Source organism: Castor canadensis, chromosome 18 (genome assembly GCF_047511655.1).
Source record: "Castor canadensis chromosome 18, mCasCan1.hap1v2, whole genome shotgun sequence".
In the NCBI taxonomy this organism is placed as follows: Eukaryota; Metazoa; Chordata; class Mammalia; order Rodentia; family Castoridae; genus Castor; species Castor canadensis.
The window spans coordinates 33012298-33030206 of record NC_133403.1 but is presented as its reverse complement, the minus strand read 5'-3'; the positions used below and the strand labels follow the sequence as shown (position 1 = coordinate 33030206).

Here is a 17909-nt window from a genome sequence, read left to right as displayed (position 1 = left end):
ACATCCTACTTAGATGATAAGGCACAGTCTACTTCTCCATGTGGTGAAGAAGTTGGTCTTTCAAGCCACTTGGAAGTCCCAATTATCTTATTATCTTAGCAGATCTGGTACAGGTAGCCCCATGTTGTTCTGATGAACTAAACAGAAATGTGACCCCCGCAACCCCCGCCAATTCAGTGAAAAAGCATTAGGGTAGCACGACAGGGTGTTGGAATAAATTGCTGAATGAGGAATAAGGAAAAAAATCTGTGCTTTCCACCAGTAACAAATTACCAAACCCTAAAGCTTCCTTCCCATTCTGTATTTGTAAAATGGGATTAACAGTTCATTAATTCCAATATGACCTCCCTTAGGACACCGTGATGTTAAGCATGAAAAGATGGAAGCGCTACATGTAAGGCAGCTCAGATTCCATCCAAAGTCTCCAATAGTGGAAATTCATTAAGAATATTCCTGGGGACTGCACTTCTTCCTCTACTATTGCACAGGTGTAACAAAGTGGTACATACCTGTATAATCTCAGCTACCCAGGAAGTAGAGGAAGGAAGATCCTAGTCCAAGGTCAGCCCCAGGGAAAAGGTTCGAGACACTCTCTGAAAAATAAATAAAGCAAAAAGTACTGGAGGCATAGTTCAAGTGGTACAGTGCTTAGTGCAGAGCCTTGAGTTCAAACCTTACTCAGTACTAGCCCAAAAAAAAAAAAAGGCAAGAAAGAAAGTGAAGAAGCAGGTTAATGTTACACTTTATTCTCTTCTTTCAGAGGAACCCAAATTCACCTCTTCCGTCATACTGCGATTTGGAGAATAGGGCAGAAATGGATGTAGTGTTAGAGGGCCCCCAGGGTGGCCAGGTAGCACGCGGTGATCTTTCTTTAATCGAATGAAGTATTGGAATCTTCGGAGGTGGCACAGACACACATTATCCAGTGGTATTTCATCCTGGAAGCAATTCCTCAATAGATCGCCAGCTACCAGGTGTCAAGGGAGCCCCAAGTTTTATTCTTGCCCTGGGCCCCATAATTTGTAACTCCAGTGCTGACATTTCAGTAAAAATACCCAGAAGGAGTTCTCTGGGTGCTAGATGCAACACAGAAAAGCATATTAAAGATATTCAAGAAATGATGACTTTTCCAATAGGTTTTTAATGCCAAACATATGTATTACTGACTGAAATTCAAGTGTTTACCAGATTTTGAGATTTCACATCAGCTACCCCAGCTGGTGTCTGACACATTCTGAAATTTTTCTTCTACTTGATACATCTATTTTTAATCCCCTTCGGATGCCTTTCTTTGGGGCAAATTAGGAGGAAAGGATGCCTGTCGCTCCATGTCCTTCAGTTCATATTTTGCATAAATCAACCAGGAATTAAGAATTAAACAATCACTTCATATCATAGTTGTCAAATATTTCACTGTTGGGGGATGCATTTGCATAACTGAAAACATGTTGGCCTCTCAGCATTTAAGGGATGTGGAGAATATCAAAAAAAGCTTTTTAAATATCCATGAGAGTGACGCTAGGAAGAGACCAGGCGATCAAAGGCAATAGGAAGCCCATGTAACAGATGAGGGAGAAGGGAAAAGGCAGGTGCCCAGATTCAAGTGCAATCTCCATGATTGCTCCAATCAACACTGACCTAGTTTGGGTTCCCCAGAAGCAGAGACAAAAGTTTGGATATAAGTGTTTTATTTGAGAGGCTCTACAGAAAGTACGAGAAGAGAAGGAAAGTAGGACAGGGAAAGAAAATAAGCCAGTTTGGGGTGTATTGGTGCTTAGGCAATGGCTGGGGTAATGGAGCTGCCCACAAGTCAGTCCTATAGGGGAGCTTGGGGGCACAGTAGAACATGCCCTAGAGAGGGAGAATGTGCGGTACTTATCCAGAAGCTCCCTCAGTCCTTTCTTTATAATTATCCCATGAGTGTTTGTTTTTTGCATAGACCCCAGGAGTCACGTGGCTGGTACATGCGTGTCCTCACCGCCCTTCCCATCTGATGACTGAGAGAATGTTCCCTCCTCTTTCTGCAACTTTTTATTGCAAGCTTAATGGTCCAGGTTTCCAAAGTGGACATACTTTTGCCAAGGACAAAGCATGGATTTTATTAGCTAGGGCCATAAGGACTTTTGACTCTATGTCTAGAAGCTAGCAGATGAGGAGTCACCATTTTGGCAAGAAAAATTGATGCTGATCAATTACACAATAGGTTCAGGAAGGAATCCAGGAATGATTCACTTGGGTGCCTCCTCCCTAGTCTTCGCTTGTCCAGCTTTGCTTAGGAACAGACAAATCCAGCAACCCTGAGACAATGAGGAGCATGGATTTCTTAAGGGCCCAGAATCCTCAAGAACAAAGTCTGTGGTCACACCATTATCTAAGGCATCCAGCCCTGCAGAAGGAGCTGCTGAGGCTGAGGGGGATTGGGACTGGATAGTGGAAGTGGAGGAGGGTGAACACCAGGCTGCAGCAATGGGGCAATGGTTTGCTTCACTAATCTCTCTCTTCTCATTTTTCCCTCAAGAAGAGGGGCCCACAGGAGTCATGAGGGTGGGCACGCACCCTGGAGTGAATGTCTGCCGTACAAAGATGACCTGGGCAGGCCAAGGAGATGTCCAGCTTGGATGTCATACAAAAGAATGCTGCACTGAACATAGTGGATTGGCAACACTGCCTCTTTGGATCCAATGCATGCTTTTACCCCACTGCATGTATCCCGCCCTAAAATGTTCTGAATCAGTGACTGAGTAGTGTTGGGGTTCTTAGAACCAGGCCTTTCCTGACCTTAGGGGAATCATCTAGTAGGCACCTTTGACTTGAGGCCTCTCTGTCAGCCTGGACAAAACTTTCTCAGTGTTGTGTCTCCATGTGTGGTCCCTCCTCCTCAATCCTTCCTTCCTTCTCTCTTTCAACAGACTCCCCATGCCTGCTCCTGTTCCCTCCTCTTTGCATCATTTCCCCCAATAAATATCTTGCTGTTGTACTAGTCCATTTCCATGGTTGTCACAGAACACTGGAGTCTGAGTAACTTATAAAGAAAAGAGGTTTAGTTGATTCACAATCTCAGAGGCTGGAAGTCCAAGCAGTATGGTATGGAGCTCCCTGGCCAGGTGTCATGGCATAAAAACATTTGAGAGAAAGAGGTTACATGTGCAGTCAGGAAGCCAAACAGACTACGGAGAGGCCAGGCCTGTTCTTTTGTAACAGTCCTGTCCCAAGAGCTAACCAGGGTCCCACAGGAGCCACATCAAACCCTTCTGAGGACAGCACCCTCCATGACCTAGTTACTTCCCAGTAGACCCCATCTCTTTTTTTTTTAATTTTTACTTTATTCATATGTGAGTACAATGTTTGGGTCATTTCTCCCCCCTTTCCCCGACCCCTCTTTTACCCCCCCTTACCACTCGATACCTGGCAGAAACTATTTTGCCCTTATCTCTAATTTTGTTGTAGAGAGAGTATAAGCAATAATAGGAAGGAACAAGGGTTTTTGCTAGTTGAGATAAGGATAGCTATACAGGGAGTTGTCTCACATTAATTTCCTGTGAGTGTGTGTTACCTTTAATTCTTTTTGAACTAACCTTTTCTCTAGCTCCTAGTCCCCTTCTCCTATTTAGGACCCACCTCTTAAAGATCCTACCACCTCTTTATCCCACCACACTAAGGACCAAGCTCCCAACACATGACCCTTTGGGTGACACACTTAAACCACAGCCAAGCAATGGCACACATCAAATCCCATTCTGAGATTTTCTTCTTGGAAGATCTCAATTGGGATGTCCTTGTATGTGTTCCTTCATTGAGTGCATATGTGTGTGTGTGCTCTCCAAATAGCTAGATTGAGAAATGCCATTACACCAGGGAATTTTTCTCATTAAGCCCCATCTTCAAATAATCGACTGATCTAGAGAATGTTTTGGTTAATATGATCATAAATTAAGAATTGCCAGTTACTGTACTAAAGGCTTTATGTGTATTATATCATTTTCATGGTGTGTACTATTCTTCATATTCTAGAATGAGAAAACTAAAACTTTGGGGAAAAATTATTTGGGTAAAGTCACAGAGCTGGTGTGACTTTTATGCATGTCTAGCACAAACACGTCCTTTGGGCTAGATGTTCTGTTTTGCATAGATTTTTCCCTTTCGGTTTTCATCATAGTCCTGTGAGGATTAGCATCATTGAGGTCGCTCAGTGATAAGTCAGTCTGACTCCTGAGCTCATGTCTTTATCACCGCATGCCTCACAATAGCCAAGTTAGGAAATCATCCCTGGTGCCCATCAATGGATGAGTGGACAAATGAAATGTGTAGATTCACAATGGAGTATTATGCAGTCATAAAGAAGAATGAAATTCTGTTGTTTTCAGCAAAATGGGTGGAACTAGAGATCATCATGTTAAGTGTTATAAGTCAATCTCACAGAGCCAGATATCACATATTTTCTCTTTGAGTCTAGGGGAGGGGGAAAGGATACGAAAGTAAGGGGAAACTATTAGAAATGTGGAAGAAGAAAGGGGGAGGAAAGAGAGGGGATAAGAAGAGTAATGGGGTTTATTGCAGCACTATTCACAATAGCTAATCTATGGAACCAGCCAAGATGCCCCACTACTGACGAATGGATTAACAAAATGTGGTATCTATACACAATGGAATTTTACTCAGCCACAAAGAAGAATGAAATTTTGTCATTTGCAGGTAATTGGATGGAACTGGAGAACATCCTCTTAAGTGAAGTTAACCAGGTCCAGAAAGCCAATGGCCACATGTTTTCTCTCATACGTGGAATATAGACCTAATATAATACAAGTGATATTATGAAAAACAGGTCACACTAAGGGGAGCTCACATACAAGAGGGGAAGGGTAAAAGAGTGAAGTTAAGAAAGTGAATATGGTTGATGTACTCTCTATACAAGAGTGAATATGGAATGTTTAAACCTGTTGAAATCACCACAAGAAGTAGACCAAGGTAGAAAGGAGAAAAATGGAGGAGATGAACTAATTCGGGTTATAACACATATATACATGGAAATGTCACAATGAAGCTTTCTGTACAACTATCTTATACAAACAAAATGTCTTTTTCCAAAAATAGGGTACAAGAAGGTAAAACAGGTCCTGTCTAGGGACTGATATCAGTGGTAAGGGGAAGGATATAAAGAAATGAGGCAGCAAGGTGAGTCTGGTGGAATATTATGCACTCACATATGAAAATGAAAAAATGAGACATGTTGAAACTATTCCAGGAAAGTGGGGAGGGAGGATAAAGGAGAATGATGGAAGGGGTGAGTTCAACTATGATATATTGCAAGAACTTTTGTAAATGTCACAATGTACCCCCAGTACAACATTAATAAAAAAAAATACAGCAATAATAAAAAAGATTTAAAAAACACAGTTCCCATGTAGATGTCCATATGTTGATTTGGTCTTCCCAGTCACTGAAGTTATTTATGCTTCTGGTGAAATTCTCCCAAACTTAGAAAATTAGACATATAATCAATAATGTGAAATGAGGTTTTGTGTACATGGAAATAGATTTGATACAATGAAAATGTGAAAACTAAGGAGTAATGGGAGTGAATATGGTGAAAGCCCATCCTAGAATATGCACATGTGGTAATGTCCTGATGAAACCCTGTATTTTGTACAATTATAAAACGATGCTGTGCATCCATGTATTTCCTCAGATTGAGCCAAAATCCCTCTTCACCAAGTCTGTTCCACAAAACCATATGCCTTTTCTGCTTGGGGCTGAACGTTTCCCATTTCTCTCTTGTCTCATCCCCAGTCCATCCTCTAAAATTCTGTTTTTCTGCATCATTTACAAGTCTTTGCTGGTTGCTTCCTGCAGCCCACAAAGGAAACAGGAGGACCAAAACTTCCTGTGAAAGGAAAGGTCAGATTCAGTCTTCAGACAATGGTGAGAAAATAATGACTTCCAGCCATCGCCTCTGGAGCTGCATACTGAGGCGTTTTGCATTCTGTCTGGGGAGTGTCTTCTCCCAGTGAACGCCCTCTAAGGAAGATGGGGCCAGGTTGATATCATAATTGGAAGCTCAAGATTTGGGGATAGAACATGATCTAGACTGATCCAGTGAAAATAATGCCGAGGGTAAGGTAGAATCTAAACACGTGCAATAAAGTTTACTGCAAAGTGGGAACACTTCCCCACCACCCCCGCCAGAGGTATTGGGAGAATTAAATAAATTAATGTCTGTGAAATGCTTAGTGCATTTCCTGACACAGAGCAAGTGATCAATAAATATTAGTTAGCAGTACTATCTGCTACAAAATGAGCCCAGCACGCTGAGAATGCCTAATTCTTCCTCCGGAAGGAATGTCAGGGAATAATAATAGGATCCCTCAACCAGGACTCCCCATGTGGTTCAGTCTTTCTCCACATCATCTATTTTAACTACCTCGATCAACCTACTGTCCCAGTTTCAAAGATCTGGATGCTAATCCTCACAAAATTAGGAATCCTATCACCAGGTCACGCAACTAAGGGCTTAACCCTGCCATTTCATGTTTCTGTGCCTTGGTTGCCTAGTCTGTAAAATCAGGCAATGAACCACCATCCTTAAAGGGAGCTGTGAGGAATTCCGTGAACATGCAATGTAAAACATGGAGCATAGCATCTGGCACATTAAGGATGCTTAATAAATGTCATGCATACATATATATGTAAAGGTGTTTATATTAATAACACATTTATATGTATTTATATGTGTGCGCATTTATCTCATCTGTGTGTGAGCTTTCAAGGGTGAGGAGGAGTTTTTGGGGTGAGAAAGGGGAGAAATAGGCATCTTGAGTTAAGAATTACAGAGCAGAAGGCCACCCCAATCCAGAGCATAAGAAGTCGCTCAGGTGAAGCAGTTTGAAAGGAAGGAGTCTTGTGGTCAGGTGGAGAGAAAGGGTTGAAGTCCCCAGGTCGGAAGGGAAAAACCACTTTGGAGAATGTGGCTCTGCCAACCACCTGCTCAACGATCAACCGCATCCCAGCAGCCTGGGAGAGTTCGTGGCCGCCTCCACCAATCCCAGTCAAGGAGGAAGCGTTTCATGGCGTCCCGTTGCCAGGCAACCTGGCCTCGCCCCAGCAGTTAGGGTCAAGGCTGAGCCCGCACTGGGGGTCGTTTGACCTTCCTGGACGCTGGTGGAGACTGGGGATTTTATCAGTGAAGTTTTATCTTTTTTTAGTTCACATTTTATTTTGCTTATAGAAGAGAAAGATATCCCCTCCCACCGAGGGAGAAAGTTTAGAAAAGTTTATTTGCAGGCTTACCCGATTCTACCCTAACCTGTTCGTGGGACACCCAGATGACTTGCTTCCCCATTATTCGTGGGTCAGAAACCCTTTTGGAGTCCGTGTATTTGGGACTGAGGAGTCAGGGAGAAATTTCTGGAACCTTTTACACCAGTGACTGCTGAACTGGAAGATTCTGGGGGGAAAAAAAACGTGGAAAACGTGAAGGATTTCCAAGATGACCAAGGTACCAGCCACCAAAAAGACGCAGAGTTCCCCCAACATGGGGGCCATGTGGCCCTTTTATTCCTCAGAACAACCGACACAGGTAAGTCTCCCTCTTTGCTGAAATCAGTCATGTTTTGGAGAACAAGTGAAATAGGAATTTGTCTCCAGACAAGGAAGAGGGGGAGGGAGAAGAGTCGTGATATAATTAAATTGTCGAGACACATCTCTGTTGCTCTCAATGGCTGGTTTCTGGTGAATGAAAACACGAATCAGAACAGTGAGCTGGGTCATGTCATTAGCCAGTAATTCCAAAATGATGGAATAAATCAGCAGTGACATGGTGCAACATCAGGAAAAAATTAAGATGAATTGTAGGTTTGCCATCACAGAACTTATTTTCAGAACTCCTCCAGGGTCAGGAGGCATGCACATTCTTTCTTTGTCGAAAGACTGTAGAGTATCAAGCTTTTGGGGTTGAGAGCTAGGCTTGAGGCTCACCTGCTGTGAGGCGTTAGACAAGTTACTTAGCACCCCTGAGCTTATATTTCCTCCTGTCTACAGAATGAGAATGAACTAGACAGAAATAGCGTGGAGACAAAAAAAAGTCAGATATGGAAATTGTCTAGCATGACGCTAATGCCTGATAACGTGTGTGTGGAACCTGAAGTTGTGTTGTAGATTATAATGATAAAGAAAAGTTGGAGTCAAGGGTTTCTGTGGGCATGCGACCATAACTGGGAAGGTCACAATTATGAGTGTCTTGGTTTGGTTCCCTCACACCCTTCCATTGCTGTGAATTGGCCAAGGTAGGAAAAGAGGCAATGCAAGCCCACTAAGCCCACTCTGGTGCCCCCAAAGAGCACACCCATGGCTCATAGTCAGGCCCCAGGAAGGATGGCTGGGGCAAGGGGAGTTCATGCACTTTACATGTGGTCCACACTGTTCTCAAGCATCCTCATTGCTCAGCCCTCTGAGTGAGCCTACTCTGCAAGATGCAGCCTCCTGCCTCTTTTCATCTCTAAATGCTGCACCCGGTGTGTCCCACCACAGCAGCTCCCTCTGGATCAAACAGAGGGGGAAGGAGACTGAGGAGTGAGCTGGATGTTTCACTAGCCAGGGTAAGTATCAGAGCAGACACCAACAGCCTGGGTTTGTCCTGAGTTTGCCCCTCAGCATCCCTGTGGTCTTGGGAAAGTGACAGAACTTCAAGTCTTCGGTGATGTCGTCTACAAAATGGGGATAGCATGGCACTTCCTCATGGGATTGCTGTATTAAATGACTCAATGTATGCCAAAGCCCGTAGACTAATTCTTTGACATATAGTAAGTACTCCCTGGATTTCAGTTTTGTTGTCATTTCATTCACTTAGTAAAGATTTATTGAATCCATGTTATACATTAAACACTTGCTGTTTTATAAAAAATGAGGCTCTCTTCCAAGAATCTTACCTCTATAGAGTGTATGGGCTGGGGAGTGAAAGAGATAAGAGACATGATAAAAATTCAAGGTGATTAATGATGTGGTGATGTGGGAACAAAGAAAGGGGACAGCTAACAGAGAAGGAGAGAGAGAGAGAATCTTGTATGGGGGAAGAAAGAAGCCATGTACCTAAGTAAATGCAACAGTTCCCACCCAAGGACAGAGAGATGAAGAATACTAAGGAAGAAGGAGAGGTCCAACTGCTCATCCCTCTTGAGAGGAAGGCAGTGGAATTCCAGGGTCAAGGGACAGGAGAAAGTCTCCCAGGGAATTGTTGGACAAACTAAGACCTCAGGCACAAAAATCTCATCAAAATCCTTCTGCACCCCCCCCCCACTTCCTAAGACATAATATGGACCTCAGGATGTTCCTTGCTGTGATTCAAGGATCATGCCTTTCTGAACTTCAGCTTTTTAGAGCCACTGGAAGTCATTGATTAACCCAGGCTAACTAGCAAGTGACAATCCCACAAGAGAATACAGGGAAATCGGATTGACTTCCTGCATCATTGTGACCACAATTATGATGGTTGGTATATTTTGACTGTTTGTCGTGTACCATGTTGTGAACCAATGCTTTGACTTAAGTGTGATATTTTCCGGAACCTTCTACAATTCATCAAGGTGAAAGCTGTTACATCCTCGTGAGGGAGACGGCAACACCAAGACTTAGGGAGGACAGATCTCCCAAGAGCCCAGGCAGCAAGGAAGAGGACTGAGATTTGAACTTGAAACTCTTGCTCTAAACTTCAGCCCCTCCCTGTCTCACCAGGATAATCCACCTATGCTAACAGGTTGTCTTGCTCAGGGACCAGAATGGCAGGGGACATAAAAAGAAGGTGTAAGACTTGATCAAATAGTTTCCAGTTCTGCTTGGAGGAGGGAAGGGAAGAGTGAATAAACTAGAACAGCAAAACGCCAGGTGGCCAAGTAAATGGAGGCACCTGGCATCTTGGGGAGAAGGTGTGATGGGGCTGGGCGGGCTGGTAATGGAATCCACTGCACGCTACTGTTCTGGATGGTGCTTGAGAAAACCCTGGAAGTTTTCTGAAACCAGCCCCTTTTCCTTCTCACAGGGCTAGAAGTTGCAATATCAGAACCAATGTTACATTGGCAACTGCCTTGCACAGGATCTTCGTATGGTTTGGTTTGCTTTTATTGTCAACCAAAAGGATATAAACATACAAACTCACTAGTTGGCAGTCATGTGCTGAGGAAGACTTCCAGCCTGTGTGGGCCCCCTAATTGGTTTAGGGATTCCTTTCTCCCTTTGCTTCCCAAGGAAGCAAAAGAGACATCTGATAAGACTGGCCATGGCATGTTGTGTGCAGGACTCTATGGACTCACAGTTTCTGTCTTGGAAAAGACTAGGAAAAAGAGGCCATAGAGAAATTCCCCTCTGAGTTCTACAATGGAAATGCAGAAATAACATTTGGCTGTGGTTTATACATGCCCTGTCTCTTGGTGCTGAAGTTCCCATATTGCTATCATTAAAAACCCAGGGGGAAAAGTTGATCCCTGATTTGTGCAGAACCTAAAACTTCCAGAAACCGTACTAAGGGGTTTACTCATATCCTAGCTGGGTGTTCTGCAAACTCTGTGAATTCAGACCCCAATCCTGCCACTAGGCTGGGTGACCTTTGGCAAATCAGTTTCTCTCTGTGCCTCAGTTTCCAACTCTGTGAAGCAAGTGAGCCATATTTTATCTAACCTAAGAAGCTTCCATTTTAAGATGCATCTTCATTTTTGTGTGGTTAAGAAAGCTCTACTGATTGATGAGATAATAAGATGTGTCCCTGTTTCTGAGATGTTAAAATGCAGAAGCAAAACATGCGTCTTATAACAGATGAAGTTCGGCTAAAAGTGTCCCACCCTCATAAGGGTGAGTTAGTATGGGTAAAGCCCACAGAACAGAGCCAGGCACAGAGTCAGTGAAAAACTGAAAGTCAGCCACCATGACTGTGTCATATAATCCTGCTGACAACTCTAGGACAGAGGTGTTCTTGTGATGCCTTCTTGCACCTGGGTAGACTGAGGCCAGAAGAGCCCCAGAATCTAATTCTGTGCTGAGAAGTGAGTGGTCAGATGCAGGGGCAGGTGCAGGAAGAAGGGGACAAACCTGGCAGAACTCCAGATATGGAGAAGATTCAGCTGGGCTGCCTGGAACATGAAAAGGAGAATAATTTCTCTTCTGCAAGAGAAATCAGCACAATGGGGTTCCATTGAAAATGTGAAATGATTTTCCTCCCTGTCCACATAGGAGAAACTGTGACCTAAAGCGGTAAATTCTGGACTCTAGTCGGTCCTGAGCAGCTTCAGAGCTGGGTGAGCTCTCTGGCCTCTAATCACGGAAGCCACACCCCCTGCACCGAATCACTGATTAACCTGAAAAATAATCAAATAAAAATATCTAACAACCACTTGAGGTTTACCTCTGCTTGTATATCATGCACAGCTTAGGCCAGGAAACTAGCAATGAGTCCTTTTCTCTCAGGGGTGGGGACATCACTGTATGAGACATTTGCAATTCCAGGACTTTTTAGCTTTTAGGATCTCTCTCCCTCTCCCTCTCCCTCTCCCTCTCCCTCTTCTTCTCCCTTCCTCCCTCCCTCTCTCTCTCCCTCTCCCTCTACTTCTCCCTCTCCCTCTCCCTTTTCCCTTCTCCCTCTCCCTCTCTCTTCTCCTTCTCCCTCTTCTTCTCCCTCCCCTCCCTCTCCCTTCTCCCTTCTCCCTCTCTCTCTCCCTCTCCCTTTTCCTCTCCCTCTCCCTCTCCCTCTCCTTCTTCTTCTCCCTTCCTCCCTCCCTCTCCCTTTAATGCTCTGGACCAGTAATGCTTGCCTTAGGGAATCTTGCTGTAATTGCAAAGCCATGTGACAGTTGGCTCCCCACCATGACAAATCAAGATTCAGGGAAGGAGCATATTCACTACCCCTTGATGCAGGAGAAGCGATAGTCCAGACAGAATGAAGTAAGCTCTCCATCCCTCTGCAGAAGCAGCTGCTCAGGGTGGGAGGGGGTGAGAGAGTAGTGGATAAATGGCTCATAGAGTCTTCTTGGTATGATAGAAGCTTAGAGACCAGTTAGGAACTCTGTCTCTGAAGTCAGACAAAGGTGGCTTCAAATTCCCTTTATGATGCTGTCTAGTGTGAGAATCTGTAAAAGGAGTTGAATAATACCAGGGTCTATGAAATGGATGTGTTGGGAGAATTAAATACAATACTACTTGTGAAATATTGAGCATAATTCCAGGTATCCAACTAACCCCAGTAAAAGGTGATCGTGGTTATCATGATTGCTTGTGATCCTTTCTCTTCTCTGTCTGGATGTGAATGTCACCACCACTACCATGCTGAAGATGTGGTCAGCCCAGTTTTGAGGGCAACAGGAGACTGTTAATGGTAGAGTGGGGCCCATCAAGAGTACGGGAAGAAGCAGGTCTAGGCATATATTTTAGATTTGGTGTAAGAATGTTTACCAGTTTGTTGGGATATCCCCAAACTTTGCTCATTTCATAGGGTGCAATGTCTAAGACTAAGATTCTGCCATGGGTGCAGCAAAGGAACCACAGAGAGTAGGAAAACAGAAAAGATGATTTACTAACAAAGAGTAACTATACCTGGACGTGTGGGGCCGGCAGTTGGATAAGGACAACTTCAAAACTGTCATGGCTTGAGATTTTAATATCCAAAAGGGTGGGGTTAGGTGGTACAGAATTGAGGCCCTCTCTTAGTGGCTCCTTTCCAAATGGTTTGACAGTCCAGCAGTGGCTGCCCAGGTGTGGGATTTTATACATCACACTTTTGAGGTGAGAACAGGTGCCTGCACCTTCCCAGGTTAGTGCCACCAGTGGACAATCACAGAAGTCATTACACCCTCAAGGTGCTTGCTCACTTTGATATGGGAGTGGATTCCATAAGGAGGACATAGGGCCATGATCTTAATTGTTGTTCCAGTGTGGGGGCCATGTGAGATTTTTAGAATCTTACAGCCTAGGGCATTTCCTCATTCCTGTTCATGCCTACCTAGCTACCTGCACTAATGAGAACGTTTGCAAGAATAATGAGGTCCCTTTCAGGAGAGAGTTCATCCTGACAGCAGAAACACCTGACCCAGCTAAAAACCTTAGTTACCTGTGATCCTACCTGCTTGGAAGGCTGAGGCTAGAGGATTATGAACTGCTGGAGCCCAGCCTGGGTGATGCAATGAAACTCTGCCTACAAAAAACATCAATCGACTAATTGGTTGGCCAATTAAAATCAGGGTGCCCCAAGCATGGTTTGAGTTCCTTGGATTTAGCTCTCAACCAAGTCCCATTACTCACATTTAATTCCATGGAAAACCACAGGTTAGTGAGAAAACAAGAGGAAAACATGACGCATCACTTAGGACCATTTCTAGTTGCAAGTAAGAGAAAAACTAAAAGCCAATGACATGAATGTGAATTTGTTTTTTCTCATGTAAGAAGTCTAGAGTGGGTGACTGGTGTCATTAGTTCAACAGTTCACTGATTTCAGGGCTCAAGAGGGTTTCTTCACTCATGGTTACAAAAATGGCTGCCCCAGCTGCAGGCATTACATCCATGTTCCAGCAAAAAGGGAGGGAAAAATGCACGGTGAGAGCTCTACGCATCCTTTTTATGAGGCAAGCAAAGGAACCTTCCCAGCTTATTTCCTCTTATGTCTCATTTTCCAGAACAGTGCTGCCATTCATTGCTAAGTATAAAGAATGACTGGGAAAATGTATATCTAACACAAGTATAGGAAGCAGAGGCATAGGAGAGAGGGTGCTATTGAAGATGAGTATTATTTGGGTTGAATCAACAGTGATTGGTACAAATGATTTCACAAAACTCACACATTGAGGGTCCTGACCCACACCCTGGCAGAACTTGACATCCTCCAAAAAGAGATACACTCTATTCCCAACTCTACACAACTGCTTAAGAAATCTTGAGGGCTTCTGTCCATAGTGGTAGCTTACAAAACCCATTAGAAAGCCATGGGAACCAGGGAGAAGAGTAGAATCCCCAGTTGGGACATTCAGTCATTCAGCTAATACTTACAGAGCTCAAAGTATGCACCCAGCACAGTTGTAAGGCACAGAGACAAATAAAAGATAATCTCACAGGACACCAACCTGGAAAATGAACAGCACACTCACAGGGAATGATATGAAGAGGGACCTGGAATAGTGGAATGTACGCCATCTCTATTTCCTGACTCCCCTTTCATGGGGCTTGTGGAAAATCTGGTTAGACAAGAAGGAGACCTGGTCTTGACTCCTTTTCAACATCCTCACAGCTTCCAAAGACTCAGCCATCAGCTGCTAAATTCAAACACTGTAGAAATCCATATGGGGTTCACTGGAAAGTAGCACTTGTATAAAATCTGACAGAAGCCAATTAAACCTTTCTTGGACTGAATAAGCCAACATATTTTTTCTCGGGGATCTTTCTGACAGCTAAATTCAAAACCGTAATTGTCGGTAATGGGATACCTTCTATCATGAGACGGTGGCATTTTCCCATCTCAATTCCTGTTTTCAAACTCTGCTGAGAAAATTTCTTGTGGGGCTCAATTTCCATCGAATGTATTTCTGCCTAAATTGGAATTTATGCACTCGGTGGTTTTATTTAATAACTCAAAAATCAGCTGTAAAATCTGCTTGTAAGACGGAAGTGGGTTGGAGTTTTCATAAGGTGGGAGGCTTTTAGGGCTGGGATGGGTGTGGTGTGTTGTCAGGGGGATTTGTGGTGGGCAGTAGCTCAGTGGCATCTTAGGCTGGTGCATGGTCAAGGTCATCTTTTGAGGTATGTATTGAACTCCTACCACGTGACAGATGTTTTTGGAGGCACTAAAAAGAATCAAACTTTGGTTCTTCTCCCAAGGAATCCACATATCATGAGAGAATATTCATAAATATATAGGATCAAGATGGAAAAGACAAGTACCACAAAGAATGGCAAACAAACATTCAGGTGCATGTATCCATGAGGATTTGGTTCCAGGACCCCTGCAGATACAAAAATTTGAAGATGCTTAAGTCTCTTATACAGAATGATGTAGTGTGTACGCAGAACCTAGGCACATCCCTGTGTACTTGAAATCATCTCTCTGGAACTCGTAATACCTAAAGCCATGTATATAGCTGTTATGCTGTATTGTTCAGGGAGTGATGGCAAGAAAAAAGTCTGTACATGCTCAGAAGAGATGCACATGCATTTTTTTCAAATATTTTGATCCATGGTTGGTTGAATCCGTAGATGTGGAAGCTGTGGATGCTGTATTTAGGAGCTTGAAGGGGGAAGCAAGTTCTATCAAGAGAAGAGGTATGCACCAGAACCATCTGATCTGAGTCTTCAATGTTGGCTAAAGTAGACTTGGAGTGGTCCGAGACACAGAGCCAAAGTGCAGACTTATTTTCTAATTTGTGTGGTAGAGTGGGGAGGTATTGCTATTCTCCAAGGCACAAGCTCTCTCTCACACCCTGCCTCACAGATTGCTCCCCATGAAGCTCGAGTAGGTCAGTCTTTTCACACTCTCTCTTTATGTAAACAAAGTCACCCAAGTTTCATAAGTTCCCAGCACAGCTTTAAATAAGTGCAAAGATCAAATGTGCTACTTATTTCCAATATTTGAATCTTAGCAGGCAGAGTTTCTCCAACTTGGCACTGTCAACATTTTGGACCAGATAGGCAGTGCCAGGCACCATAGGACGCTGAGCAATATCCCAAGCCTCAGCACTCACTAGATGCCAGTAGCACTCCCCCACATGGGGCAGCCAAAAATGTCTCAGTATTGTGAGATGTTCTCAGGGGCAAAATCATCCCTGGTTGAGAACCACTAGCAGAGTATCTTTCTCCTGATGGACACCTTTCTGGAGGTGAAGACTACCCCATCTGAATTGTTGGTACTCTCATGTCTCCAGTTGTGCATCCTTGACCCCTCCCTCTCCCTCACCCCAGAGACCCAATCAGCAGCCCTAACGGAGGTGTTCTATGAACACGGTCACCACCTGGTCTCCAGCACTATCATCTCAAGTCTGGACTTTTCATCTGCCCCTAACTGCACTTTTAACCTTCCACTGACCTTCTTTCAACCCATTCTCTTTCAATGCAAGGATGATCTTACCCTTCCCCTGGTAAAGATGATCCAGTGGTCCCCCATTGTGCTCAAATTGAGAACAGGTATATTTAATGAGGTTTACAAGGCTCTGCATGAGCCTTCCAAGTTCTCCAGCCTCATCTTTCATCACTTGGTCCCAAGGGGTGCCAAACTGAGTTTTGAACACATCATGTCCTCCACCTTCTTTCTCATACTGCATTCATTTTTTTCAGTGTTAGCATCACTGTCACTTTCTCTAGAAAAGCCTTTCCTTCCAAACCAGGTCACAGGCTTCCTTTGCACCATGAAATCCCCATTCACAATACTGTCTTCCTTTGCAAACTAGAAGGTTTTCAAATGCCAGAGTTATAGCAGCTATGTTTGTTGTTATAATCCCAGCACCCAGCAGGACCTGCCACATGGAGACATGCAGTTAAGACCTAAATGAGCAGGTCAGTCTTTTCTAGGGCTTCCTTGTCTCACAGGTAATCACTAATTAGCAATAAAGCCAAAGCAATGGGTGTGGTGGCTCAGGTTATAGAGCACCTGCCTAGCAAGCCCAAGATCCTGAGTTCAAACCCCAGTACGTCAAAAAAAAAAAAAAAAAAAGAAGAAGAAGCCAAATCAACCTTGCCTGGGACACAAAGAAGAACCTGCAGTCTATATGGAACAGAGGAAAGAAGAGCTCACAGCTACCTCTCAAGATCTCCCCAGAAATAACCAAACCCTCACTGACTTTCCTGGTGAGATGTTCCCAGAGTTTTGAATGGTGGTGGAATTAAGAGGCCTGCCTCCCAGCTCTCTCACTACCTGGCTGTATGACTTCGGACAAACCACTTAACCACTCTGGTCTCTTCATCTTCATCTGCAGAAGCACAGAATCTAACCTGGAAGTTTCTGGGCTCTTTCATTGCCACATGACTCTCAAGAGCAAAATAATGTCTACCAGTTATTGATCATCTAATGTGTTTTGCATATATTATTCAAATTAATGCAATCCTGTGAAGCAGGCATGATCTTAAATCCTTTATCTGCAGAGAAGAGGAAACTGAATCTTAAAAAGTGGTCCAGCCTCCCTGGAGACACTAGATAAACAGGTTATGGACTTGGAACTTGAATTCAAAGCCAGAGAATTACAGATAACCCAGGCTGTTAAGACGATCCTCTCAGGCTGTAGTAACACGGGCAGTAGAAAAGCATCTCTCTAAATGGGACATATCTGTTGGAGCAATTTTTAAAGAATATATTCAAAAAGTCTCTGGCAGAAAAAGGGAAGTGCTGATTTTAGCTGTAGGCAATGCAAGCAAGAATGTGACTGTGACCGTGACCACAGACAAGGACATTTGCATTTTCTTGAGCTCTTGCTAAAATATGCTATCGAGTTTCTGGCAGAGAAATAGAACCAAGAATGGAGAAAAAAGGGAAAAAATCCTGTATGTGGCTTAGGCTCATTTCTCTGAATAATGCTCATTTCAATGAAGACTTATAAGCCATTTCTAATTAGAGTCACATTTCTAAGAAAGGCATATTTTGATCTGGGGTCAATACACTGCCAAGACCTGCTAGATAAAATGGAGAGGAAGATAAGCCCAGCTAATGAGGGCTGAGGTTCTGAGGTGTGTGTGGCTGAGATGGTGATAATTGTAAACCGCTTGATAGGATTGAATAATTTTGATAAATACCGAGTTAAATGGATTCACTGAATCCAAGCTCTGACTCACTGAACTTTTTGTTTTTACCAAAAAAAAAATACCCTGCATTATAATTGCCTGCTTATTTCTCTGATCTCACCACTAGGCTTGAAGCCCTTTGAAGAAAGTGACTGTCTCCTGCTTGTGATTCTAACCCAGAGCCC

At 43.7% G+C, this 17909-nt stretch overlaps 1 protein-coding gene across 1 annotated transcript in view; it reads left to right on the top strand.

The window, feature by feature from the left end:
- The first annotated feature begins 7483 nt into the window (after positions 1-7483).
- Positions 7484-17909, top strand: part of Ccdc60 (coiled-coil domain containing 60) — a 172434-nt gene continuing 162008 nt past the window's right edge. Inside the window, exon 1 of the mRNA XM_020179033.2 lies at positions 7484-7573. Within this exon, the coding sequence (XP_020034622.2) occupies positions 7484-7573 (90 nt within the window). The remainder of the gene's footprint in view (positions 7574-17909) is intronic.